Source organism: Heliangelus exortis, unplaced genomic scaffold (assembly GCF_036169615.1).
Source record: "Heliangelus exortis unplaced genomic scaffold, bHelExo1.hap1 Scaffold_81, whole genome shotgun sequence".
Classification (NCBI taxonomy): domain Eukaryota; kingdom Metazoa; phylum Chordata; class Aves; order Apodiformes; family Trochilidae; genus Heliangelus; species Heliangelus exortis.
The window spans coordinates 12,528-38,078 of NW_027285997.1; the positions used below are offsets into that span (position 1 = coordinate 12,528).

A 25,551-nucleotide genomic window follows, 5' to 3' on the forward strand; every position below is an offset into this window, starting at 1 on the left:
AGGGGACTCTATGGTTTCTATGGGTCCTGAGGGGACTCTATGGTTTCTATGGGTGCCTGGGGGCACTTATGGGTGCTATGGGTGCCTCGGGGTCCCTCGGGGTCCCTATGGGTGCCTGGGAGGCCCTATGGGGCCTATGGATCCTTTGGGTCTCTATGGGCCTTGAGGGGACTCTATGGTTTCTATGGGCCCTGAGGGGTCTCTATGGTTTCTATGGGCCCTGGGGGGACTCTCTGGGTGCTGGGGGCCCCTGTGGGTGCTGGGGGGTCCCTATGGGTGCTATGGGTGCCTCAGGGTTCCTCGGGGTCCCTATAGGTGCCTGGGAGGCCCTATGGGGCCTATGGATCCTTTGGGTCTCTATGGGCCCTGAAGGGACTCTATGGTTTCTATGGGTGCTGGGGGGTCCCTATGGGTGCTGGGGGTCCCTATGGGTGCTTGGGGGCACCTATGGGTGCTATGGGTGCCTCAGGGTCCCTATGGGTGCCTGGGAGGCCCTATGGGGCCTATGGATCCATTGGGTCTCTATGGGCCCTGAGGGGACTCTATGGGTGCTGAGGGGACTCTATGGTTTCTATGGGTGCTGGGGGCACCTATGGGTGCTGGGGGGGTTCTTGGGGGTCCCTGGGGGTCCTATGGGTGCTGGGGGGGGTCCTATAGGTGCTGGGGGGTCCTATGGGTGCCTGGGGGCACCTATGGGTGCTATGGGTGCACAGGGTCCCTATGGGTGCTGGGGGGGTCCTATGGGTGCTGGGGGGGGTCCCTATGGGTGCTGGGGGGGGTTCCATGGGTGCTGGGGGGGGTCCTTGGGGGTCCCTATGGGGTCCCTATGGGTGCTGGGGGGTCCTATGGGTGCTGGGGGGGTCCCTATGGGTGCTGGGGGTCCCTATGGGGTCCCTATGGGTGCTGGGGGGGTCCCATGGGTGCTGGGGGAGTTCTTAGGGGTCCCTGGGGGGGTCCCATGGGTGCTGGGGGGGGGTCCCATGGGTGCTGGGGGGTACTTAAGGGGGGGGGGTTGTGGGGGTCTTTCCCCCCCCTCCCTCCCCCCCTCTCTGACTCCTCCCCCTTTCCCCCTTTAGCTCCGCCTCCAATCCAGCGGGGCCCCTCCCCCCCGGGCCAAGCCCCTCCCCCTCTTCCCCCCTCCCCCTCCCCCCTCCTCGACGGCAGCCGCCGCCGCCCCTCCCCCCCCCCCCGACGAGACCCCCCCCACCCCCCCAAAAAAAGAAGAGGAAGGGGGGGCAGGGGGAGGGGGAGGGGGAGGGGCAGGGGCTCCCCCACCCCCCACCCCCCCCTCGGACCCCAAAACCACCCCCACCCCGACCCCCCCCGACCCCCCTCCCCCCCCCCACCCGGCGGGAAGAAGAGGACCCCCCCCCCACCCCAACCCCCACCCCCCACCCCTCCCCCCCCTCCCCAAAAACAGGGGGGGGGGAGGGGGAGGGGTTAAAGACCCCCCCCCACCCCCTCCCCCACCCCCCCCCACCTTTTTTCTGCCCGGCCCGGGGGTCCCGAGGGGGGGGGGGTCCCGAAAGGGAAAGGAGGGAAAGGGAGAGACCCCCAAAAGGAGCCCCCCCGACCCCCCACCCCCCCCCCCCCCCAACCCCCCCAAGAAGAAACCAAAAAAAAAGATTCCGAGGTCCTGAAACAGCTCCGGGGGGAACTCAAGTGAGGAGGGGGCTTGGGGGGGGGGGAAAATGGGGCTGGGGGCTTTTTTTGGGGGGGTTTAGGGGGTTATTTGGGGTCTGGGGGGCCCTGGGGGGTTATTTGGGGTCTGGGGGCTTTTTGGGGGGTTTGGGGGATATGGGGGAACCTGGGGGGGTTATTTGGGGTCTGGGGGTTTTTTTTGGGGGGAATTGGGTCTGGGGCTTTTTTTGGGGGGGTCCTGGGGGTTATTTGAGGTCTGGGGGCTTTTTTGGGGGGTTTTTTGGGTCTGGGGGGGTTTATTTGGGTCTGGGGGCTTTTTGGGGGGTTTCTGGGGGGGTTATTGGGGTCTGGGGGCTTTTTTTTGGGTTTTTTTTGGGTCTGGGGGGGTTTATTTGGGTCTGGGGGCTTTTTTTTGGGGGGTTTTTTGGGTCTGGGGGGGTCATTTGGGGTCTGGGGGCTTTTTTTGGGGTTTTTTTTTGGGTCTGGGGGGGTTTATTTGGGGTCTGGGGGCTTTTTTGGGGGGGTTTGGGGGGATATGGGGGGGTTATTTGGGGTTTATTTGGGTTTGGGGGGGTCCTGGGGGGGTTATTTGGGGTCTGGAGGCTTTTTGGGGGGGGGATTTGGGTCTGGGGGCTTTTTTGGGGGGTCCTGGGGGGTTATTTGGGGTCTGGAGGTTTTTTTTGGGGGGGGAATTGGGTCTGGGGGGGTCCTGGGGGGTTTTATTTGGGTCTGGGGGCTTTTTGGGGGGGTTTAGGGGGGGTTATTTGGGGCTGAGGGTTTTTTTTTGGGGGGGGGTTTTGGGCCTGGGGGGGGTTATTTGGGTCTGGGGGCTTTTTGGGGGGGTTGGGGGGGTTTATTTGGGGTCTGGGGGTTTTTTTTGGGGGGGGTTTTCGGGCCTGGGGGGGGTTATTTGGGGTCTGGGGACTTTTTGTGGGGGGGTTAAGGGGAAAGGGGGGGGTTATTTGGGGTTTATTTGGGTTTGGGGGGGTCCTGGGGGGGTTATTTGAGGTCTGGGGGCTTTTTTGGGGGTTTTTTGGGTCTGGGGGGGTTTATTTGGGTCTGGGGGCTTTTTGGGGGGTTTCTGGGGGGGTTATTGGGGTCTGGGGGCTTTTTTTTGGGTTTTTTTTTGGGTCTGGGGGGTTTATTTGGGTCTGGGGGCTTTTTTTTGGGGGGTTTTTTGGGTCTGGGGGGGTCATTTGGGGTCTGGGGGCTTTTTTTGGGGTTTTTTTTTTGGGTCTGGGGGGGTTTATTTGGGGTCTGGGGGCTTTTTTGGGGGGGTTTGGGGGGATATGGGGGGGTTATTTGGGGTTTATTTGGGTTTGGGGGGGTCCTGGGGGTTATTTGGGGTCTGGAGGCTTTTTGGGGGGGGGATTTGGGTCTGGGGGCTTTTTTGGGGGGTCCTGGGGGGTTATTTGGGGTCTGGAGGTTTTTTTGGGGGGGGAATTGGGTCTGGGGGGGTCCTGGGGGGTTTTATTTGGGTCTGGGGGCTTTTTGGGGGGGTTTAGGGGGGGTTATTTGGGGGCTGAGGGTTTTTTTTGGGGGGGGGTTTTGGGCCTGGGGGGGGTTATTTGGGTCTGGGGGCTTTTTGGGGGGGTTGGGGGGTTTATTTGGGGTCTGGGGGTTTTTTTGGGGGGGTTTTCGGGCCTGGGGGGGTTATTTGGGGTCTGGGGACTTTTTGTGGGGGGGTTAAGGGGAAAGGGGGGGTTATTTGGGGTTTATTTGGGTTTGGGGGGGTCCTGGGGGGGTTATTTGGGGCCTGGGGGCTTTTTTTGGGGGTTTTTTTTTTGGTCTGGGGGGGTTTATTGGGGTCTGGGGGCTTTTTTGGGGGGGTCCTGGGGGTTATTTGGGGTCTGGGGGCTTTTTTTTTGGGTTTTTTTTTGGGTCTGGGGGGGTTTATTTGGGGTCTGGGGCTTTTTTGGGGGGGTTTGGGGGACAAGAGGGGGACTGGGGGGGGTTATTTGGGGTCTGGGGGCTTTTTTGGGGGGGGTTAGGGGGGGTTTCTTTGGGTTTGGGGGGGTCCTGGGGGGGTTATTTGGGGTCTGGGGGCTTTTTTTGGGGTTTTTTTGGGGTCTGGGGGGGTTTATTTGAGGTCTGGGGGTTTTTTTTGGGCCTGGGGGCCATTGATTAACCCGTTAATGAGATGCAAATGAGATGCAAATGAGACACAAAGGCCCCGGAGGGCCGGATTGAGGAGGAGGAGGATGAGAGGGGGGGGGGAGGGGTTAAACGGAGCCGTTATGCAACTGAGGGCCTTAACGAGGGGGGCGAGGGGAGGTTCCTGAGTGGGTTAATGAGATGCTAATCGTATGCAAATGAAGGAAGGCCCAGGAGAGCCAACGGGAGATGAAGCTGCTGCTGGACATGTACAAATCGGCCCCCAAGGAGCAGAGGGACAAAGTCACCCTCATGGCCGCCGAGAGGAAGAGCAAGGCCGAGGTCAGGACACGCCCACAACACGCCAAGAACACGCTAAGAACACGCCAAGAACACGGGAAGGGGGCGGGGAGGCGCTGAGGCCGCGGGAGGAGGAAGTGGGGGGGGGGTGTGAGGTAACAGGGAGGTTGTGACGTCACCGGGAGGCTCGGAGGGGGTGGGGGCGGGGCTGTGACGTCACTTCCGGGTCACAGGCGGAGGAGCTGCGGGGGCGGGCGCGGGAGCTGGAGGAGAGGGAGCGCCGGGAGAGCAAGAAACTGGCGGACGAGGAGGCCCTGAGGAGGCTGCGGGCGGCCGAGGAAACCATCGAGGGCTGCAGAGGCGGCTGGCGGCCACCAAGCAGGTGCGGGGAGGGCACTTCCGGTCTTGTGGGAGGCACTTCCGGGGTGTGGGAGGAGAAATTGCAGGGTTTGGGGGGCACTTCCGGGGTTTTGGGAGGCACTTCCGGGTTTTGGGGGGGCACTTCCGGGGTGGGGAAGGAGAAATTTTGGGGTTTTGGGGGCACTTCCGGTGTCTGGGAGAAGAAATGTTGGTGTTTTGGGGCACTTCCGGTCTTTAGGGAGACACTTCCGGGGTGGGGGAGAAGAAATTTTGGGGTTTTGGGGCACTTCCGGTCTTTAGGGAGGCACTTCCGGTTTCTGGGGAAAGAAATTTTGGGGTTTTGGGGCACTTCCGGTCTCTTCCGGGGAACTTCCGGTCTCTGGGAGGAGAAATTTTGGGTTTGGAGGGCACTTCCGGTCTTTAGGGAGGCACTTCCGGTCTCTGCGAGGAGAAATTTTGGGGTTTTGAAGGCACTTCCGGTCTTTTCTGGACACTTCCGGTGTCGGGGGAAGAAGTTCCGGGGTTTTGAAGGCACTTCCGGTCTTCAGGGAGGCACTTCCGGTTTCTGGGGAGGAGAAATTTTTGGGTTTTGGGGGCACTTCCGGTCTTTTCCGGGGCACTTCCGGTGTCTGGAGGAAGAAATTCCGGAGTTTTAGGGGCATTTCCGGTCTCTTGGGGGCACTTCCGGTCTCTTCAAAGGCACTTCCGGTGTCGGGGAGAAGAAATTCCGGAGTTTTAGGGGCACTTCCGGTCTCTTGGTTGCACTTCCGGTCTCTTCCGGGCACTTCCGGTGCCGGGGAGAAGAAACCCCGTGGTTTCAGGGTCACTTCCTGTCTCGGGAGGGCGAATTTCCGGGTTTTTTCGGGCACTTCCTGTCTCTTGGGGGCACTTCCGGTTTAGGAGAGGGCACTTCCTGTTGTCGGGGGGAGCACTTCCGCATTTTGGGGCACTTCCGGTCTCCCCCTGGGCCCTTTCCCCTCCCTCCTCCCGCGCGGCGGCCATCTTGTCGAGAAGGGAACTTGAGGACCGTCGGGGGGTTGGTGGCCACCAAGATGGAGGTTGGTGGCCACCAGGAGGACGTCGGTGGCCACCAAAGGCCCCTGGGGGTCCCCCCACCCATCCCCCACCCATCCCTGGGCCATTTCCCCTCCCCCCCCCGCGCGGCGGCCATCTTGGTGAGCAGGAAGTTGAGGGACACCAGAAGGTTGAGGGCCTCCAAGAGATGATTCAGGGCCAAGAGGAGGTTGGTGGCCACCAAGAGGACGTTGATGGCCACCAAAGGCCCCTGGGGGTTCCCCCACCCATCCTTGAGCCCTTTCCTCTCCCCTCTGCGCGGCGGCCATCTTGTTTAGAAGGAACTTGAGGAACACCGGAAGGTTGAGGGCCACTAAGAGGAGGTTGGTGGCCACCAGGAGGACATCGATGGCCACCAAAGTCCCCTGGGGGTTCCCCCACCCATCCCCACCCATCCTTGAGCCCTTTCCCCTCCCCCCCGCACGGCGGCCATCTTGTTTAGAAGGAACTTGAGGAACACCAGAAGGTCGAGGGCCACTAAGAGATGATTCAGGGCCAAGATGGAGGTTGGTGGCCACCAAGAGGAGGTCGGTGGCCACCAAAGGCCCTGGGGGTTCCCCCACCCATCCCCCACCCATCCTTGAGCCATTTCCCCTCCCCCCCTGCGCGGCGGCCATCTTGTTTAGAAGGAACTTGAGGGACACCGGAAGGTTGAGGGCCACCAAGGAGAGGTTGGTGGCCACTAAGAGGAGGTCGGTGGCCACCAGGAGGACATTGATGGCCACCAAAGTCCCCTGGGGAGGGTCTCCCACCCATCCTTGAACCCTTTTTCCTCCCCCCTGCGCGGCGGCCATCTTGGTGAGCAGGAAGTTGAGGGCCACCGGAAGGTTGAGGGCCTCCAAGAGATGATTCAGGGCCAAGATGGAGGTTGGTGGCCACCAAGAGGAGGTCAATGGCCACCAAAGGCTCCTGGGTTCCCCCCACCCATCCCCCACCCATCTTTGAGCCATTTCCCCTCCCCCCCGCGCGGCGGCCATCTTGTTTAGAAGGAACTTGAGGAACACCAGAAGGTTGAGGGCCACCAAGAGGAGGTTGGTGGCCACCAAGAGAAGGCTGGTGGCCACCAGTAGGACATTGATGGCCACCAAAGTCCCCTGGGGGTCCCCCCACCCATCCCCCACCAATCTTTGAGCCATTTCCCCTCTCCCCTGCGTGGCGGCCATCTTGTTTAGAAGGAACTCGAGGAACACCAGAAGGTCGAGGGCCACTAAGAGGAGGCCGATGACCACCAAACCCCCCCGGGTGGCTTCCAAAGCACCCCTGGGCCCCTCCCCCACCTCCCCCCTGACCGTCGGCCATCTTGCCCAGGAGGAGGAGGCGCTGCTGTCGGAGATGGACGTGACTGGCCAGGCTTTGAGGACATGCAGGAGCAGAACCTGAGGCTCCTCCAGCAGCTCCGGGAGAAGGACGACGCCAACTTCAAGTTGATGTCCGAGAGGATCAAAGCCAATCAGATCCACAAACTCCTCCGGGAGGAGAAGGACGAGTTGGCCGAGCAGGTCCTGGCCCTCAAAGCCCAGGTGGGTGGGGGCCAAAAGGGCTCCTGGGGCGGGGGAGAAGAAAAAAGTTTGGGGGAGGTTCAAAAGTTCTCGGGGTGGGGGGAGGGGAAGGGTTTGGAGGGACCCAAAGGGTTGGAGGAACCCAAAAGGTTCTTGGGTTGGAGGAACCCAAAGAGTTGGAGGGACCCAAAGGGTTGGAGGAACCCAAAAGGTTCTTGGGTTGGAGGAACCCAAAGGGTTTGGAGGAACCCAAGAAGTTCTTGGGTGGAGGAACCTGAAGAGTTTGGAGGAACCCAAAAGGGTTGGAAGACCCAAAAGGTTCTTGGCTTGGAGGAACCCCAAGGGTTTGGAGGAACCCAAAAGGTTCTTGGGTTGGAGGAACCCAAGAAGTTCTTGAGTTTGGAAGAACCCAAAGAGTTTGGAGGAACCCAAAGGGTTGGAGGGACCCAAAGGGTTTGGAAGAACCCAAAAGGTTCTTGGGTTGGAGGAACCTGAAGAGTTTGGAGGAACCCAAAGGGTTTGGAGGAACTCAAAGGGTTTGGAGGGACCCAAAAGGTTCTTGGGTTGGAGGAACCCAAAGGGTTGAGAAGAACCCAAAAGGTTTGGAAGAACCCAAAGAGTTTGGAAGAACCCAAAGAGTTTGGAGGAACCCAAAAGGTTCTTGGGTTGGAGGAACCCAAAAAGTTTGGAAGAACCCAAAAGGTTCTTGGGTTGGAGGAACCCAAAGGGTTTGGGGGAACCCAAAGGGTTTGGAGGAACCCAAGAAGTTCTTGGGTTGGAGGAACCTGAAGAGTTTGGAGGAACCCAAAGGGTTTGGAGGAACCCAAAAAGTTTGGAAGAACCCAAAAGGTTCTTGGGTTGGAGGAACCCAAAGAGTTTGAAGGAACCCAAAGGGTTGAGAAGAACCGAAAAGGTTTTGAAGAACCCAAAAGGTTCTTGGGTTGGAGGAACCCAAAGGGTTTGGAGGAACCCAAGAGGTTCTTGGGTTGGAGGAACCCAAAGGGTTGGAGGAACCCAAAGGGTTCTTGGGTTGGAGGAACCCAAAGGGTTTGGAGGAACCCAAAGAGTTTGGGGGAGCCCAAAGGGTTGGAGGAACCCAAAGGGTTGGAGGAACCCAAAAGGTTCTTGGGTTGGAGGAACCCAAAGCGTTGGGAAGAACCCAAAGAGTTTGGAGGAATCCAAAAGGGTTGGAGGAACCCAAAGGGTTGAGAAGAACCCAAAAGGTTCTTGGGTTGGAGGAACCCAAGAAGTTCTTGGGTTGGAGGAACCCAAAAGGTTTGGAGGAACCCAAAGGGTTTGGAGGAACCCAAAGGGTTGGAAGAACCCAAGAAGTTCTTGGGTTGGAGGAACCCAAAGAGTCTGGAGGAACCCAAAAGGTTTGGAAGAACCCAAAAGGTTTGGAGGGACCCAAGAGGTTCTTGGGTTGGAGGAACCTGAAGAGTTTGGAGGAACTCAAAGGGTTTGGAGGGACCCAAAAGGTTTGGAGGAACCCAAAAGGTTCTTGGGTTGGAGGAACCCAAAGGGTTTGGAGGAACTCAAAGGGTTTGGAAGAACCCAAAAGGTTCTTGGGTTGGAGGAACCTGAAGAGTTTGGAAGAACCCAAAAGGTTTGGAGGAACCCAAAAGGGTTGGAAGAACCCAAAGGGCTGAGAAGAACCCAAAAGGTTTGGAAGAACCCAAAGAGTTTGGAGGAACCCAAAGGGTTGAGAAGAACCCAAAGGGTTGGAAGAACCCAGAAGGTTCTTGGGTTGGAGGAACCCAAAGAGTTAGGAGGAACCTAAGAGGTTCTTGGGTTGGAGGAACCCAAAGGGTTGGAGGAACCCAAAAGGGTTGGAGGAACCCAAAAGGTTGGAAGAACCCAAAAGGTTCTTGGGTTGGAGGAACCTGAAGAGTTTGGAAGAACCCAAAGGGTTGGAAGAACCCAAAAGGGTTGGAAGAACCCAGAAGGTTCTTGGGTTGGAGGAACCCAAAGGGTTGGAGGAACCCAAAAGGGTTGGAGGAACCCAAGAGGTTGGAAGAACCCAAAAGGTTCTTGGGTTGGAGGAACCTGAAGAGTTTGGAGGAACCCAAAGGGTTTGGAGGAACCCAAAGGGTTGGAGGAACCCAAGAGGTTTGGGGGAACCCAAAGGGTTTGGAGGAACCCAAAGGGTTTGGAGGAACCCAAAGGGTTGGAGGGACCCAAGAGGTTTGGGGGAACCCAAAGGGTTTGGAGGAACCCAAAGGGTTTGGAGGAACCCAAAGGGTTGGAGGGACCCAAAGGGTTGGAGGAACCCAAGAGGTTTGGGGGAACCCAAAGGGTTGGGAAGAACCCAAAAAATTTGGAGGAACCCAAAAGGTTCTTGGGTTGGAGGAACCCAAAGGGTTTGGAGGAACCCAAAGAGTTGGGAAGAAACCAAAGAGTTGGAAGAACCCAAAAGGTTTGGAAGAACCCAAAGAGTTGGAAGAACCCAAAAGGTTTGGAGGGACCCAAAAGGTTCTTGGGTTGGAGGAACCCAAAGAGCTTGGAGGAACCCAAGAGGTTCTTGGGTTGTCCCAGGAGGCCCTTGGGGCTTGGGGTGTCCCCGCGTGTCCCCATTGGCCAGCGGGGTGTCCCCGCGTGTCCCCATTGGCCAGCGGGGTGTCCCCTCGTGTCCCCATTGGCCAGCGGGGTGTCCCGTGTCCCCATTGGCCAGCGGGGTGTCCCCGTGGTGTCCCCATTGGCCAGCGGGGTGTCCTGTGTCCCCATTGGCCAGCGGGGTGTCCCGTGGTGTCCCCATTGGCCAGCGGGGTTTCCCGTGTCCCCATTGGCCAGCGGGGTGTCCCCTCGTGTCCCCATTGGCCAGCGGGGTGTCCCGTGTCCCCATTGGCCAGCGGGGTGTCCCCATTGGCCAGCGGGGTGTCCCGTGTCCCCATTGGCCAGCGGGGTGTCCCCATTGGCCAGCGGGGTGTCCCGTGTCCCCATTGGCCAGCAGGGTGTCCCCATTGGCCAGCGGGGTGTCCCGTGTCCCCATTGGCCAGCGGGGTGTCCCCATTGGCCAGCGGGGTGTCCCGTGTCCCCATTGGCCAGCAGGGTGTCCCCATTGGCCAGCGGGGTGTCCTGTGTCCCCATTGGCCAGCGGGGTGTCCCCTCGTGTCCCCATTGGCCAGCGGGGTGTCCCGTGTGTCCCCATTGGCCAGCAGGGTGTCCCGTGGTGTCCCCATTGGCCAGCGGGGTGTCCCGTGTCCCCATTGGCCAGCGGGGTGTCCCGTGTCCCCATTGGCCAGCGGGGTGTCCCCTCGTGTCCCCATTGGCCAGCGGGGTGTCCCGTGGTGTCCCCATTGGCCAGCGGGGTGTCCCGTGGTGTCCCCATTGGCCAGCGGGGTGTCCCGTGTCCCCATTGGCCAGCGGGCTGTCCCCTCATGTCCCCATTGGCCAGCGGGGTGTCCTGTGTCCCCATTGGCCAGCGGGGTGTCCCGTGTGTCCCCATTGGCCAGCGGGGTGTCCCGTGGTGTCCCCATTGGCCAGCGGGGTGTCCTGTGTCCCCATTGGCCAGCGGGGTGTCCCGTGGTGTCCCCATTGGCCAGCGGGGTGTCCTGTGTCCCCATTGGCCAGCGGGGTGTCCCGTGTGTCCCCATTGGCCAGCGGGGTGTCCCGTGTCCCCATTGGCCAGCGGGGTGTCCCGTGGTGTCCCCATTGGCCAGCGGGGTGTCCCCGTGTGTCCCCATTGGCCAGCGGGGTGTCCCCGTGTGTCCCCATTGGCCAGCGGGGTGTCCCCGTGTGTCCCCATTGGCCAGCGGGGTGTCCCGTGTCCCCATTGGCCAGCGGGGTGTCCCGTGGTGTCCCCATTGGCCAGCGGGGTGTCCCCTCGTGTCCCCATTGGCCAGCGGGGTGTCCCGTGTGTCCCCATTGGCCAGCGGGGTGTCCCGTGGTGTCCCCATTGGCCAGCGGGGTGTCCCCGTGTGTCCCCATTGGCCAGCGGGGTGTCCCGTGTCCCCATTGGCCAGCGGGGTGTCCCGTGGTGTCCCCATTGGCCAGTGGGGTGTCCCGTGTGTCCCCATTGGCCAGCGGGGTGTCCCGTGGTGTCCCCATTGGCCAGCGGGGTGTCCCCGTGTGTCCCCATTGGCCAGCGGGGTGTCCCATGGTGTCCCCATTGGCCAGCGGGGTGTCCCGTGTCCCCATTGGCCAGCGGGGTGTCCCCCGCGTGTCCCCATTGGCCAGCGGGGTGTCCCGTGTTCCCATTGGCCAGCGGGGTGTCCCGTGGTGTCCCCATTGGCCAGCGGGGTGTCCCGTGTCCCCATTGGCCAGCGGGGTGTCCCGTGGTGTCCCCATTGGCCAGCGGGGTGTCCCGTGTCCCCATTGGCCAGCAGGGTGTCCCCGTGTGTCCCCATTGGCCAGCGGGGTGTCCCCGCGCGTCCCCATTGGCCAGCGGGGTGTCCCGTGGTGTCCCCATTGGCCAGCGGGGTGTCCCTGTGTGTCCCCATTGGCCAGCGGGGTGTCCCGTGTCCCCATTGGCCAGCGGGGTGTCCTGTGGTGTCCCCATTGGCCAGCGGGGTGTCCCCTCGTGTCCCCATTGGCCAGCGGGGGTGTCCCCGTGTGTCCCCATTGGCCAGCGGGGGTGTCCTGTGTCCCCATTGGCCAGCGGGGTGTCCCATGTCCCCATTGGCCAGCGGGGTGTCCCGTGTCCCCATTGGCCAGCGGGGTGTCCCCGTGTGTCCCCATTGGCCAGCGGGGTGTCCCGTGTCCCCATTGGCCAGCGGGGTGTCCCGTGTCCCCATTGGCCAGCGGGGTGTCCCCTCGTGTCCCCATTGGCCAGCGGGGTGTCCCCTCGTGTCCCCATTGGCCAGCGGGGTGTCCCGTGTGTCCCCATTGGCCAGCAGGGTGTCCCGTGTCCCCATTGGCCAGCGGGGTGTCCCCGCGTGTCCCATTGGCCAGCGGGGTGTCCCGTGGTGTCCCCATTGGCCAGCGGGGTGTCCCCTCGTGTCCCCATTGGCCAGCGGGGTGTCCCGTGGTGTCCCCATTGGCCAGCGGGGTGTCCCGTGTCCCCATTGGCCAGCGGGGTGTCCCCTCGTGTCCCCATTGGCCAGCGGGGTGTCCCGTGTCCCCATTGGCCAGCGGGGTGTCCCGTGGTGTCCCCATTGGCCAGCGGGGTGTCCCGTGTCCCCATTGGCCAGCGGGGTGTCCCGTGGTGTCCCCATTGGCCAGCGGGGTGTCCCGTGTCCCCATTGGCCAGCGGGGTGTCCCGTGTCCCCATTGGCCAGCGGGGTGTCCCCTCGTGTCCCCATTGGCCAGCGGGGTGTCCCGTGGTGTCCCCATTGGCCAGCGGGGTGTCCCGTGTCCCCATTGGCCAGCGGGGTGTCCCGTGTCCCCATTGGCCAGCGGGGTGTCCCCTCGTGTCCCCATTGGCCAGCGGGGTGTCCCGTGGTGTCCCCATTGGCCAGCGGGGTGTCCCGTGTCCCCATTGGCCAGCGGGGTGTCCCGTGGTGTCCCCAGGTGGACGCTCAGCTCCTGCTGGTCCAGAAGTTGGAGGAGAAGGAGCGGGGGCTGCAAAGCAGCCTGGGAGCCGTGGAGAAGGAGCTGGCGCTGCGCACCCAGGCCCTGGAGCTCAACAAGAGGAAGGTCAGGAGGGACCCCGGGGGGGGAGGAGCACCCATGGGTGCTGTCGGCCATCTTGGTTTGGGCCTTTTTCTCCTTCTCCTCCATTTTTGGAGAACCTCCGCGTGGTCTTCCACAAGCCCAAGATGGCCTCAGTTGAGCTTGGGTGCCCTCAGTTGACTTTGGGTGCCCTCAGTTGACTCGAGGTTGGGTTTCAAGACCCTTCTGGGTCCCTGGCACCCATGGGTGCTGTCGGCCATCTTGGATTGGGCCTTTTTCCCCTTCTCATCCATTTTTTGGAGAACCTCCAGGTGGTCTTCAACCCCCCAAGATGGCCTCAAGACCCCTTTGGGTGCCCTCAGTTGACTTGAGGTTGGGTTTCAAGACCCTTGTGGGTCCCTGGCACCCATGGGTGCTGTCAGCCATCTTGGATTGGGCCTTTTTCACCTTTTTGTCACTTCTGGAGAACTTCCGTGTGGGTTTCGACCTCCTCAAGATGGCCTCAGTTGACCTTGGGTGCCCTCAGTTCACTTTGGGTGCCCTCAGTTGACTTGAGGTTGGGTGTCAAGACCCTTCTGGGTCCCTGGCACCCATGGGTGCTGTCGGCCATCTTGGATTGGGCCTTTTTCCCCTTCTCATCCATTTTTGGAGAACCTCCAGGTGGTCTTCAACCCCCCAAGATGGCCTCAAGACCCCTTTGGGTGCCCTCAGTTGACTTGAGGTTGGGTTTCAAGACCCTTGTGGGTCCCTGGCACCCATGGGTTGCTGTCGGCCATCTTGGATTGGGCCTTTTTCCCCTTTTTGTCACTTCTGGAGAACTTCCGTGTGGGTTTCGACCTCCTCAAGATGCCCTCAGTTGACCTTGGGTGCCCTCAGTTGACTTTGGGTGCCCTCAGTTGACTTGAGGTTGGGTTTCAAGACCCTTCTGGGTCCCTGGCACCCATGGGTGCTGTCGGCCATCTTGGATTGGGCCTTTTTCCCTTTCCCATCCGTTTTTGGAGAACCTCCAGGTGGTCTTCAACCCCCCAAGATGGCCTCAACACCCCTTTGGGTGCCCTCAGTTGACTTGAGGTTGGGTTTCAAGACCCTTGTGGGTCCCCGGCACCCATGGGTGCTGTCGGCCATCTTGGTTTGGCCCTTTTTCCCCTTCTCATCCATTTTTTGGAGAACCTCCGCGTGCCCTCAAGGTGCCCTCAGGACCCCTTTGGGTGCCCTCAGTTGACTTTGGGTGCCCTCAGTTGACTTGAGGTTGGGTGTCAAGACCCTTCTGGGTCCCTGGCACCCATGGGTGCTGTCGGCCATCTTGGATTGGGCCTTTTTCCTCTTCTCCTCCATTTTTGGAGAACCTCCAGGTGCTCTTCAACCCCCCAAGATGCCCTTAAAACCCCTTTGGGTGCCCTCAGTTGGCTTTGGGTGCCCTCAGTTGACTCGAGGTTGGGTTTCAAGACTCTTCTGGGTCCCTGGCACCCATGGGTGCTGTCGGCCATCTTGCTTTGGCCCTTCTTCCCCTTCTCCTCCATTTTTGGAGAACTTCCGCGTGGGTTTCGACCTCCTCAAGATGGCCTCAGTTGACCTTGGGTGCCCTCAGTTGACTTGAGGTTGAGTTTCAAGACCCTTGTGGGTCCCTGGCACCCCATGGGTGCTGTCGGCCATCTTGCTTTGGCCCTTCTTCCCCTTCTCATCCATTTTTTGAGAACCTCCGCGTGCCCTCAAGGTGCCCTCAGGACCCCTTTGGGGTGCCCTCAGTTGACTTTGGGTGCCCTCAGTTGACTTGAGGTTGGGTGTCAAGACCCTTCTGGGTCCCTGGCACCCATGGGTGCTGTCAGCCATCTTGGTTTGGCCCTTTTTCCCCTTCTCATCCATTTTTGAAGAACCTCCGCGTGCCCTCAAGGTGCCCTCAAGACCCCTTTGGGTGCCCTCAGTTGACCTTGGGTGCCCTCAGTTGACTTGAGGTTGGGTTTGAAGACCCTTCTGGGTCCCTGGCACCCATGGGTGCTGTCGGCCCATCTTGGATTGGGCCTTTTTTCCCCTTCTCCTCCATTTTGGAGAACCTCAAGGTGCCTTCAAGACCCCTTTAGGTGCCCTCAGTTGACCTTGGGTGCCCTCAATTGACTCGAGGTTGGGTTTGAAGACCCTTATGGGTCCCCAGCACCCATGGGTGCCCCCGGCTGCCATTTTTTGGGGGGGATTTGGGCCTTTTTTCAGGCGGTGGAAGCCGCCCAGTTGGCCGAGGACCTTCGGGCTCAGGGGGAGCACGTCCAGGGGAGGCTTCGGGAGCTGCAGATTTGTGCAGCTGAGAACAGAGCAGCCAAGGAGAAAGAGTCCCTCAGCCTCAAGAGGGCCCAGGTGGGGGTTCTGGGGGGGTTCTGGGGGGGTTCTGGGGTTCTGGAAGATTTTTTGGGGGGTTCTTATGGGGCTGGAGAAGCTTTTGGGGGGGTTCTGAGGGGGTTTGGGGGGGTTCTTGGGGGCTGAGGGAGGCATCTGGGGGGTTCTGGAGGGGTTCTGGGGCTGAGGAACATTTTTGGGGGGTTCTAGGGGGGTTCTGAGGGGGTTCTGGGGGGGTTCTGGAGGGGTTCTGGGGCTGAGGAATTTTTTTGGGGGGTTCTGAGGGGGTTCTGGGGGGGTTCTTGGGCCCAGGAACTTTTTTGGGGGTTCTAGGGGGGTTCTGAGGGGTTCTGGGGGGTTCTGGAGGGATTCTGGGGCTGAGGAACATTTCTGGGGGGTTCTAGGAGGGTTCTGAGGGGGTTCTGGGGAGGTTCTGAGGGGGTTCTGGGGCTGAGGAACATTTTTGGGGGGTTCTTGGGGCGTTCTGGGGGGGTTCTGGGGTTCTGGAAGAGTTTTTGGGGGTTCTTATGGGGCTGGAGAAGGTTTTGGGGGGGTTCTGAGGGGGTTCTGGGGGGCTGAGGAGCTTTTTAGGGGGGTTCTGGAGGGGTTCTGGGGCCCAGGAACTTTTTTGGGGGGTTCTGAGGGGGTTCTGGGGGCGTTCTGGGGGGGGTTCTGGGGTTCTGGAAGAGTTTTTGGGGGGTTCTTATGGGGCTGGAGAAGCTTCTGGGGGGGTTCTGGGTGGGGTTTGGGGGGTTCTGGAGGGGTTCTGGGGCCCAGGAACATTTTTTGGGGGGTTCTAGGAGGGTTCTGAGGGGGTTCTGGGGGGGTTCTGGAGGGGTTCTGGGGGCTGAGGAACATTTTTGGGGGGTTCTGGGGGGGTTCTGAGGGGGTTCTGGAGGGGGTTCTGGAGGGGGTTCTTGGGCCCAGGAACTCTGAGAAAGAAATCCCTCAGCCTCAAAAGGGCCCAGGTGGGGGTTCTGGAGGGGTTCTGGAGGGGTTCTGGGGTTCTGGAAGAGTTTTTGGGGGTTCTTATGGGGCTGGAGAAGCTTTTGGGGGGGTTCTGGGTAGGGTTTGGGGGGTTCTGGAGGGGTTCTGGGGCTGAGGAACATTTTTGGGGGGTTCTAGGGGGGTTCTGAGGGGGTTCTGGGAGGGTTCTGGGGCCCAGGAACTTTTTTGGGGGGTTCTAGGGGGGTTCTGAGGGGGTTCTGGGGGGGTTCTGGAGGGGTTCTGGGGCCAGGAACATTTTTGGGGGGGTTCTGGGGAGGTTCTGGAGGGGTTCTGGGGCTGAGGAACATTTTTGGGGAGGTTCTAGGGGGGTTCTGAGGGGGCTCTGGGGGGGTTCTGGAGGGGTTCTTGGGCTCAGGAACTCTGAGAAAGAATCCCTCAGCCTCAAAATGGCCCAGGTGGGGGTTCTGGGGGGTTCTGGAGGGGTTCTGGAAGAGTTTTTGGGGGGTTCTTATGGGGCTGGAGAAGCTTCTGGGGGGGTTCTGGGTGGGGTTTGGGGGGTTCTGGAGGGGTTTTTGGGCCCAGGAACATTTTTGGGGGGTTCTAGGGGGGTTCTGGAGGGGTTCTGGGGTTCTGGAAGATTTTTTGGGGGTTCTTATGGGGCTGGAGAAGGTTTTGGGGGGGTTCTGAGGGGGTTCTGGGGGGCTGAGGAGGCATCTGGGGAGGTTCTGGAGAGGTTCTGGGGCTGAGGAACTTTTTTGGGGGTTCTAGGGGGGTTCTGAGGGGGTTCTGGGGGGGTTCTGGAGGGTTCTGGGGCTGAGGAATTTTTTTGGGGGGTTCTGAGGGGGTTCTGGGGGGGTTCTTGGGCCCAGGAACTTTTTTGGGGGTTCTAGGGGGGTTCTGAGGGGTTCTGGGGGGTTCTGGAGGGATTCTGGGGCTGAGGAACATTTCTGGGGGGTTCTAGGAGGGTTCTGAGGGGGTTCTGGGAGGTTCTGAGGGGGTTCTGGGGCTGAGGAACATTTTTGGGGGGTTCTTGGGGCGTTCTGGGGGGGTTCTGGGGTTCTGGAAGAGTTTTTGGGGGTTCTTATGGGGCTGGAGAAGGTTTTGGGGGGGTTCTGAGGGGGTTCTGGGGGGCTGAGGAGCTTTTTAGGGGGGTTCTGGAGGGGTTCTGGGGCCCAGGAACTTTTTTGGGGGGTTCTAGGGGGGTTCTGGAGGGGTTCTGGGGGGGTTCTGGGGTTCTGGAAGAGTTTTTGGGGGGTTCTTATGGGGCTGGAGAAGCTTCTGGGGGGGGTTCTGAGGGGGTTCTGGGGGGGTTCTGGAGGGGTTCTTGGGCCCAGGAACATTTTTGGGGGGTTCTAGGAGGGTTCTGGGGAGGTTCTGGAGGGGTTCTTGGGCCCAGGAACATTTTTGGGGGGCTCTAGGGGGGTTCTGGGGGGTTCTGGGGCCCAGGAACTTTTTTGGGGGGTTCTAGGGGGGTTCTGGAGGGGTTCTGGGGGGGTTCTGGGGGTTCTGGAAGAGTTTTTGGGGGGTTCTTATGGGGCTGGAGAAAGCTTCTGGGGGGGTTCTGAGGGGGTTCTGGGGGGGTTCTGGAGGGGTTCTTGGGCCCAGGAACATTTTTGGGGGGTTCTAGGAGGGTTCTGGGGGGGTTCTGGAGGGGTTCTGGGGCCCAGGAACTTTTTTGGGGGGTTCTGGGGGGGTTCTGAGGGGGTTCTGAAGGGGTTCTTGGGCCCAGGAACTATTTTTGGGGGGTTCTGAGGGGGTTCTGGGGGGTTCTGGAGGGGTTCTGGGGTTCTGGAAGAGTTTTTGGGGGGTTCTTATGGAGCTGGAGAAGCTTTTGGGGGGGTTCTGGGTGGGGTTTGGGGGGTTCTGGAGGGGTTCTTGGGCCCAGGAACTTTTTTTGGGGGGTTCTGGAGAGGTTCTGGAGGGGTTCTGGGGCCCAGGATCATTTTTGTGGGGTTCTGAGGGGGTTCTGGGGGGGTTCTGGGGTCCTGGAAGATTTTTTGGGGGTTCTTATGGGGCTGGAGAAGGTTTTGGGGGGTTCTGGGGGTTCTGGGGGGTCCCTGTGGGGTCTGTGGGGTCTGTGGGGTCTCTGTGGGGTCTCTCTGGGGTCTGTGGGGTCTCTGTGGGGTCCCTGTGGGGTCTGTGGGGTTCTTTGGGGTCCCTGTGGGGTCTCTGTGGGGTCTGTGGGGTCCCTGTGGGGTCCCTGTGGGGTCTCTGTGGGGTCCCTGTGGGGTCTGTGGGGTCTGTGGGGTCTCTGTGGGGTCTGTGGGTCCCTGTGGGGTTCTTTGGGGTCCCTGTGGGGTCCCTGTGGGGTTCTGTGGGGTCTGTGGGTCTCATGGGTGCCCTGGGGGTCTGTGGGGTCCCTGGGGGTCTGTGGGGTCCCTGTGGGGTCTCTGTGGGGTCCCTGTGGGGTCCCTGTGGGGTCCCTGTGGGGTCTCTGTGGGGTCTCTGTGGGGTCTCTGTGGGGTCTGTGGGGTCCCTGTGGGGTCTCTGTGGGGTCCCTGTGGGGTCTGTGGGGTCTGTGGGGTCTCTGTGGGGTCTGTGGGGTCTGTGGGGTCTCTGTGGGGTCTGGGGGTCCCTGTGGGGTTCTTTGGGGTCCCTGTGGGGTTCTGTGGGGTCTGTGGGTCTCATGGGTGCCCTGGGGGTCTGTGGGGTCCCTGTGGGATCTGTGGGGTCCCTGTGGGGTCTCTGTGGGGTCTCTCTGGGGTCTGTGGGGTCTCTGTGGGGTCCCTGTGGGGTCTGTGGGGTTCTTTGGGGTCCCTGTGGGGTCTCTGTGGGGTCTGTGGGGTCCCTGTGGGGTCCCTGTGGGTTCCTGTGGGGTCTCTGTGGGGTCTCTGTGGGGTCTCTGTGGGGTCCCTGTGGGGTCTCCGTGGGGTCCCTTTGGGGTTCTGTGGGGTCTGTGGGGTCCCTGTGGGGTCCCTGTGGGGTCTCTGTGGGTGCCCTGGGTGTCTGTGGGTGCCCTGTGGGTCCCTGTGGGGTTCTGTGGGGTCCTGTGGGTGCCATGGGTGCCCATGGGTGTCTGTGAGGTCCCTTTGGGGTGTCTGTGGGTCCTTGTGGGTGCCCTGTGGGGTCTGTGGGGTCTGTGGGGTCTCTGTGGGGTCTGTGGGTCCCTGTGGGGTTCTTTGGGGTCCCTGTGGGGTCCCTGTGGGGTCCCTGTGGGGTCTGTGGGTCCCATGGGTGCCCTGTGGGGTCTCTGTGGGGTCTGTGGGGTCTGTGGGGTCCCTGTGGGGTCTCTGTGGGGTCTGTGGGGTCTCTGTGGGATCCCTGTGGGTTCCTGTGGGGTCTGTGGGGTCTCTGTGGGGTCTGTGGGGTCCCTGTGGGGTCTCTGTGGGGTCTCTGTGGGGTCTGTGGGGTCTCTGTGGGGTCTGTGGGGTCTGTGGGGTCTCTGTGGGGTCTGTGGGGTCTGTGGGTCCCTGTGGGGTCTCTGTGGGTCCCTGTGGGGTCCCTGTGGGGTCTCTGTGGGGTCTGTGGGGTCTGTGGGGTCTCTGTGGGGTCCCTGTGGGGTCGGTGGGGTCCCTGTGGGGTTCTGTGGGGTCTCTGTGGGGTCCCTGTGGGGTCCCTGTGGGGTCTGTGGGGTCTCTGTGGGGTCCTGTGGGTGCCCTGGGTCCCTCTGGGTGTCCGTGGGTATCTGTGGGTTCTATGGGTGCCCATGGGTCTCTGTGGGGTCCTGTGGGTCCCATGGGTGCCCTGTGGGGTCTGTGGGGTCCCTGTGGGGTCCTGTGGGGTCTGTGGGTGCCCACGGGTGTCCGTGGCTCCCCGTGGGGTCCTGTGGGTGCCCTGGGTGTCTGTGGGTGTCCGTGGGGTCCTGTGGGTGCCCTGGGGGTGTCTGTGGGGTCCCCGTAGGGTCCTGTGGGTGCTGTGGGTGCCCATGGGTGTCCGTGGGTCCCTGTGGGGTCTCTGTGGGGTCTGTGGGTGCCACGGGTCCCGTGGGGTCTATGGGTGCCACGGGTGTCTGTGGGGTCTGTGGGTCCCCGTGGGGTCCTGTGGGTGCCGTGGGTGCCCACGGGTGTCCGTGGGGTCCTGTGGGTGCCCTGGGTCCCTCTGGGTGTCCGTGGGTATCTGTGGGTTCTATGGGTGCCCTGGGTGTCTGTGGGGTCTGTGGGTGCCCTGGGTGCCTGTGGGTCCCCGTGGGGTCCTGTGGGTGCCCTGGGTCCCTTTGGGTCCTGTGGGGTCTATGGGTGCCCTGGGTGTCTGTGGGTCCCCGTGGGGTCCCCGTGGGGTCCTGTGGGTGCTGTGGGTGTCTGTGGGGTCCCCGTGGGTCCTGTGGGTGCGTGGGTGTCTGTGGGGTCCCTGTGGGGTCCTGTGGGTGCCGTGGGTGCCCACGGGTGTCCGTGACTCCCCATGGGGTCCTGTGGGTGCCCTGGGTGTCTGTGGGTCCCCGTGGGTCCCCGTGGGGTCCTGTGGGTGCCGTGGGTGCCTGTGGGGTCCTGTGGGTGCCCATGGGTGTCTGTGATTCCCTGTGGGGTCTATGGGTCCCTTTGGGTCCCGTGGGGTCTAATGGGTGCCCTGGGTGTCTGTGGGGTCCTGTGGGTGCCCCGTGGGGTCGTGTGGGTGCCGTGGGTGCCCACGGGTGTCCGTGACTCCCCGTGGGGCCCTGTGGGTGCCCTGGGTCCCTTGTGGTCCCGTGGGGTCTATGGGTTCCTTTGGTCCCGTGGGGTCTATGGGTGCCACGGGTGTCCGTGGGGTCTGTGGGGTCCCCGTGGGGTCGTGTGGGTGCCGTGGGTGCCCACGGGTGTCCGTGACTCCCCGTGGGGCAGGAGGAGCTGTCGAGGCTGCGGCGGAAGCTGGAGAAGCAGCGGAAGGTGGAGGTCTACGCCGACGCCCGACCAAATCCTCCAGGAGGAGATCAAGGAGTACAGGGTGCTGTGGGGGGGGGGAGGGGCACCCGGGGGTGGGGGGTGGGTGGGGGGCACCCATGGAAGGGGCCGGGGCACCCACGGGTGCTGTCGGCCATCTTGGTTTGGCCCTTTTCCCCCTTCGCGGCCTTTTGGGAGAAACTCCGCGGCGGCTCCGACGCCCCCGGGGGGCCCTCAAGACCCCTTTGGGTGCCCTCAGTTGGCTTTGGGTGCCCTCAGTTGACTTGAGGTTGGGTGTCAAGACCCTTTTGGGTCCCTGGCACCCATGGGTGCTGTCGGCCATCTTGCTTTGGCCCTTTTTCCCCTTCTCCTCCATTTTTGGAGAACCTCCAGGTGCCCTCAAGACCCCTTTGGGTGCCCTCAGTTGACTTGAGGTTGGGTTTGAAGACCCTTGTGGGTCCCAGGCACCCACGGGTGCTGTCGGCCATCTTGGTTTGGCCCTTTTCCTCCTTCGCGGCCTTTTGGGAGAAACTCCGCGGCGGCTCCGACACCCCCGGGGGGCCCTCAAGACCCTTTGGGTGCCCTCAGTTGGCTTTGGGTGCCCTCAGTTGACTCAAGGTTGGGTGTCAAGACCCTTCTGGCTTCCCAGCACCCATGGGTGCTGTCGGCCATCTTGGTTTGGCCCTTCTTCCCCTTCTCCTCCATTTTTGGAGAACCTCCAGGTGGTCTTCAACCCCCCAAGATGGCCTCAAGACCCCTTTGGGTGCCCTCAGTTGACTCAGGGTTGGGTGTCAAGACCCTTCTGGCTTCCCAGCACCCATGGGTGCTGTCGGCCATCTTGGTTTGGGCCTTTTTCCTCTTCTCATCCATTTTTGGAGAACCTCCGTGTGGGTTTTGACCTCCTCAAGGTGCCCTCAAGACCCCTTTGGGTGCCCTCAGTTGACTCAGGGTTGGCTTCCAAGACCCTTCTGGGTCCCTGGCACCCATGGGTGCTGTCGGCCATCTTGCTTTGGCCCTTCTTCCCCTTCTCCTCCATTTTGGAGAACCTCCAGATGGCCTCCAAACCCCTTTGGGTGCCCTCAGTTGACTCCGGGTTGGCTCCCAAGCCCTTTCCTGCTTCCCAGCACCCATGGGTGCTGTCAGCCATTTTGGTTTGGCCCTTTTTCCCCTTCTCCTCCATTTTTGGAGAACCTCAGCGTGGGTTTTGACCTCCTCAAGGTGCCCTCAAGACCCCTTTGGGTGCCCTCAGTTGGCTTTGGGTGCCCTCAGTTGACTCGAGGTTGGGTTTGAAGACCCTTCTGGGTCCCTGGCACCCATGGGTGCTGTCGGCCATCTTGGATTGGCCCTTTTTGCTCTTCTCCTCCATTTTGAAGCACCTCAAGGCGCCCTCAAAACCCCTTTGGGTGCCCTCAGTTGACTCAGGGTTGGGTGTCAAGACCCTTCTGGCTTCCCAGCACCCATGGGTGCTGTCGGCCATCTTGGTTTGGGCCTTCTTCCCCTTCTCCTCCATTTTTGGAGAACCTCAGCGTGGGTTTTGACCTCCTCAAGGTGCCCTCAAGACCCCTTTGGGTGCCCTCAGTTGACTCAGGGTTGGGTGTCAAGACCCTTGTGGGTCCCTGGCACCCATGGGTGCTGTCGGCCATCTTGGATTGGGCCTTTTTCCCCTTCTCCTCCATTTTGAAGAACCTCAAGGCGCCCTGCGAACCCCTTCGGGTGCCCTCAAGACTCCTTTGGGTGCCCTCAGTTGACTCGGGGTTGGGTTCCAAGACCCTTCCAGGTCCCTGGCACCCATGGGTGCTGTCGGCCATCTTGGATTGGGCCTTTTTCCCCTTCCCGTCCATTTTTGGAGAACCTCAAGGCGCCCTCCACACCCCTTTGGGTGCCCTCAGTTGACTTTGGGTGCCCTCAGTTGACTCGAGGTTGGGTTTCAAGACCCTTCTGGGTCCCTGGCACCCATGGGTGCTGTCGGCCATCTTGGATTGGCCCTTTTTGCTCTTCTCCTCCATTTTGAAGCACCTCAAGGCGCCCTCAAGACCCCTTTGGGTGCCCTCAGTTGGCTTTGGGTGCCCTCAGTTGACTCAGGGTTGGGTGTCAAGACCCTTCTGGCTTCCCAGCACCCATGGGTGCTGTCGGCCATCTTGGTTTGGCCCTTCTTCCCCTTCTCCTCCATTTTGGAGAACCTCCAGATGGCCTCCAAACCCCTTTGGGTGCCCTCAGTTGACTCCGGGTTGGCTCCCAAGCCCTTTCCTGCTTCCCAGCACCCATGGGTGCCGTCGGCCATCTTGCTACAGGCCCGCCTGACCTGTCCCTGCTGCAACACCCGGAAGAAGGACGCCGTGCTCACCAAATGCTTCCACGTCTTCTGCTTCGAGTGCGTCCGGAGCCGCTACGACACCCGCCAGAGGAAGTGCCCAAAATGCAACGCGGCCTTCGGCGCCCACGACTTCCACCGCGTCTACATCAGCTGAGCACCCAACCCCCCCCCCCCAGCACCCATGGGTGCCCCCCCTTTCCCACCCCCGGGCCTTGGTGGCCTTGAGTTTGCACCCAACCCCCCCCCCCCGACCCCGTTCTTGGCCCCTCCCCCAGTTTTGGGCAACCCAAGGGTGATCCCTGTGGCACCTGTGGGTGCTCAAGGAGGTCCTGAAGACCCCAGGAGATGCCAACAGCACCCATGGGTGCTCAAGGAGTCCAGGAGGGCCTGAAGACCCCTGTGGCACCCATGGGTGCTCCAGGAGGTCTGAAGAGCCCGGATGTCAACAGCACCCATGGGTGCTCAGGAAGGTTCTGAAGGCCCAAGGAGGTGTCTGTGGCACCCATGGGTGCTCAAGGAGCCCAGGAGGGCCTAAGGACCCCTATGGCACCCATGGGTGCTTCAAGAGCCCAGGAGGTCCTGAAGGCCCCTATGGCACCCATGGGTGCCCCAGAACTCCCCCTCCCCCCCCCCGACCTTTGGGTGACCCCTCCCCCCCCCCCCTTTTGGCCCCACCCAATAAAATCGCTCAAAGCTCCCGAGTGTGGCTGCTGGGGGGGGGAGGGGGGAGCAGAGAGGGGGAAGAGGAGCCAGAGCGACCCAGGAGACCGGAGAGGCTTGGAGGACCAATTCCTGTTGGTACCATAGAGTCCTGGAGGACCAATCTCCATTGCTACCATAGAGTCCCGGAGGCCCCATTGCTACCATAGAGTCCTGGAGGACCAATCCCCATTGCTACCATAGAGTCCCAGAGGCCTCGCTGTTACCATAGAGTCTTGGAGGACCAATCCCCATCGTTACCATAGAGTCCTGGAGGACCAATCCCCATTGCTACCATAGAGTCCTGGATGACCAATCCCCATTGCTACCATAGAGTCCTGGATGACCAATCCCCATTGCTACCATAGAGTCCTGGAGGACCAATCCCCATTGCTACCATAGAGTCCTGGATGACCAATCCCCATTGCTACCATAGAGTCCTGGATGACCAATCCCCATTGCTACCATAGAGTCCTGGAGGACCAATCCCCATTGCTACCATAGAGTCCTGGATGACCAATCCCCATTGCTACCATAGAGTCCTGGAGGACCAATCCCCATTGTTACCATAGAGTCCCGGAGGCCTCGGTGTTACCGTAGAGTCTTGGAGGACCAATCCCATCGTTACCAACGAGTCCCGGAGGCCCCATCGTAACCATAAAGTCCTGGAGGATCAATCCCCGTTGCTACCATAGAGTCCTGGAGGACCAATCCCCATCTGTAACCATAGAGTGCTGGCGGCCCATTGCTACCATCGAGTCCTGGAGGACCAATCCCCATTGTTACCATCGAGTCTTGGAGGCCCTGTTGCTACCATAGAGTCCCGGAGGCCCCATTTTTACCATAGAGTCCTGGAGGACCAATCCCCATTGCTATCATAGAGTCCTGGAGGACCAATCCCCATTGCTACCAATAGAGTCCTGGAGGACCAATCCCATCGTTACCATAGAGTCCCGGAGGTCCCATTTTTACCATAGAGTCCCGGAGGGCCAATTCTATCATTACCATAGAGTCCTGGAGGCCCCATTTTTACCATAGAGTCCTGGAGGACCAATCCCCATTGCTACCATAGAGTCCTGGAGGACCAATCCCCATTGCTACCATAGAGTCCTGGAGGACCAATCCCCATTGCTACCATAGAGTCCTGGAGGACCAATCCCCATTGCTACCATAGAGTCCTGGAGGACCAATCCCCATTGTTACCATAGAGTCCCAGAGGCCTCGGTGTTACCGTAGAGTCTTGGAGGACCAATCCCATCGTTACCAACGAGTCCCGGAGGCCCCATCGTAACCATAAAGTCCTGGAGGATCAATCCCCGTTGCTACCATAGAGTCCTGGAGGACCAATCCCCATCTGTAACCATAGAGTGCTGGCGGCCCATTGCTACCATCGAGTCCTGGAGGACCAATCCCCATTGTTACCATCGAGTCTTGGAGGCCCTGTTGCTACCATAGAGTCCCGGAGGCCCCATTTTTGCCATAGAGTCCTGGCGGACCAATCCCTATTTGCTACCATAGAGTCTTGGCTGACCAATCCCCATCGCTACCATCGAGTCCTGGAGGACCAATCCCATCGTTACCATAGAGTCCCGGAGGTCCCATTTTTACCATAGAGTCCCGGAGGGCCAATTCTATCATTACCATAGAGTCCTGGAGGACCAATCCCCATTGCTACCAATAGAGTCCTGGAGGCCCCATTGCTACCATCGAGTCCTGGAGGACCAATCCCATCGTTACCATAGAGTCCTAGAGACTCCATTGTTGCCATCGAGTCCTGGAGGCCCCACTTTTACCATCGAGTCCTGGAGGACCAATCCCTATTTGCTACCATCGAGTCCTGGAGGACCAATCCCCATCGTTACCATAGAGTCCTGGAGGACCAATCCCATCGCTACCATCGAGTCCCTGCGGGCCCTTCCCTTCCCGCCCCTTTTTCCCGCCGTCCCTCCGCGGC

At 61.0% G+C, this 25,551-nt stretch overlaps 1 protein-coding gene across 1 annotated transcript in view; it reads left to right on the top strand.

Moving 5' to 3' along the window:
* Positions 1–23,591, top strand: part of LOC139791013 (E3 ubiquitin-protein ligase BRE1B-like) — a gene marked incomplete at its 5' end in the record, with an annotated part of 35,698 nt that extends 12,107 nt beyond the window's left edge. The window contains 12 exon segments of the mRNA XM_071732803.1: positions 1,077–1,357; positions 1,447–1,662; positions 3,960–4,077; positions 4,269–4,383; positions 4,386–4,417; positions 6,778–6,817; positions 6,820–6,989; positions 12,417–12,542; positions 14,724–14,864; positions 20,546–20,611; positions 20,613–20,648; positions 22,876–23,591. Coding sequence (XP_071588904.1) covers positions 1,077–1,357; positions 1,447–1,662; positions 3,960–4,077; positions 4,269–4,383; positions 4,386–4,417; positions 6,778–6,817; positions 6,820–6,989; positions 12,417–12,542; positions 14,724–14,864; positions 20,546–20,611; positions 20,613–20,648; positions 22,876–23,052 — 1,518 coding nt within the window.
* Between the last annotated feature and the right edge of the window lie 1,960 nt (positions 23,592–25,551).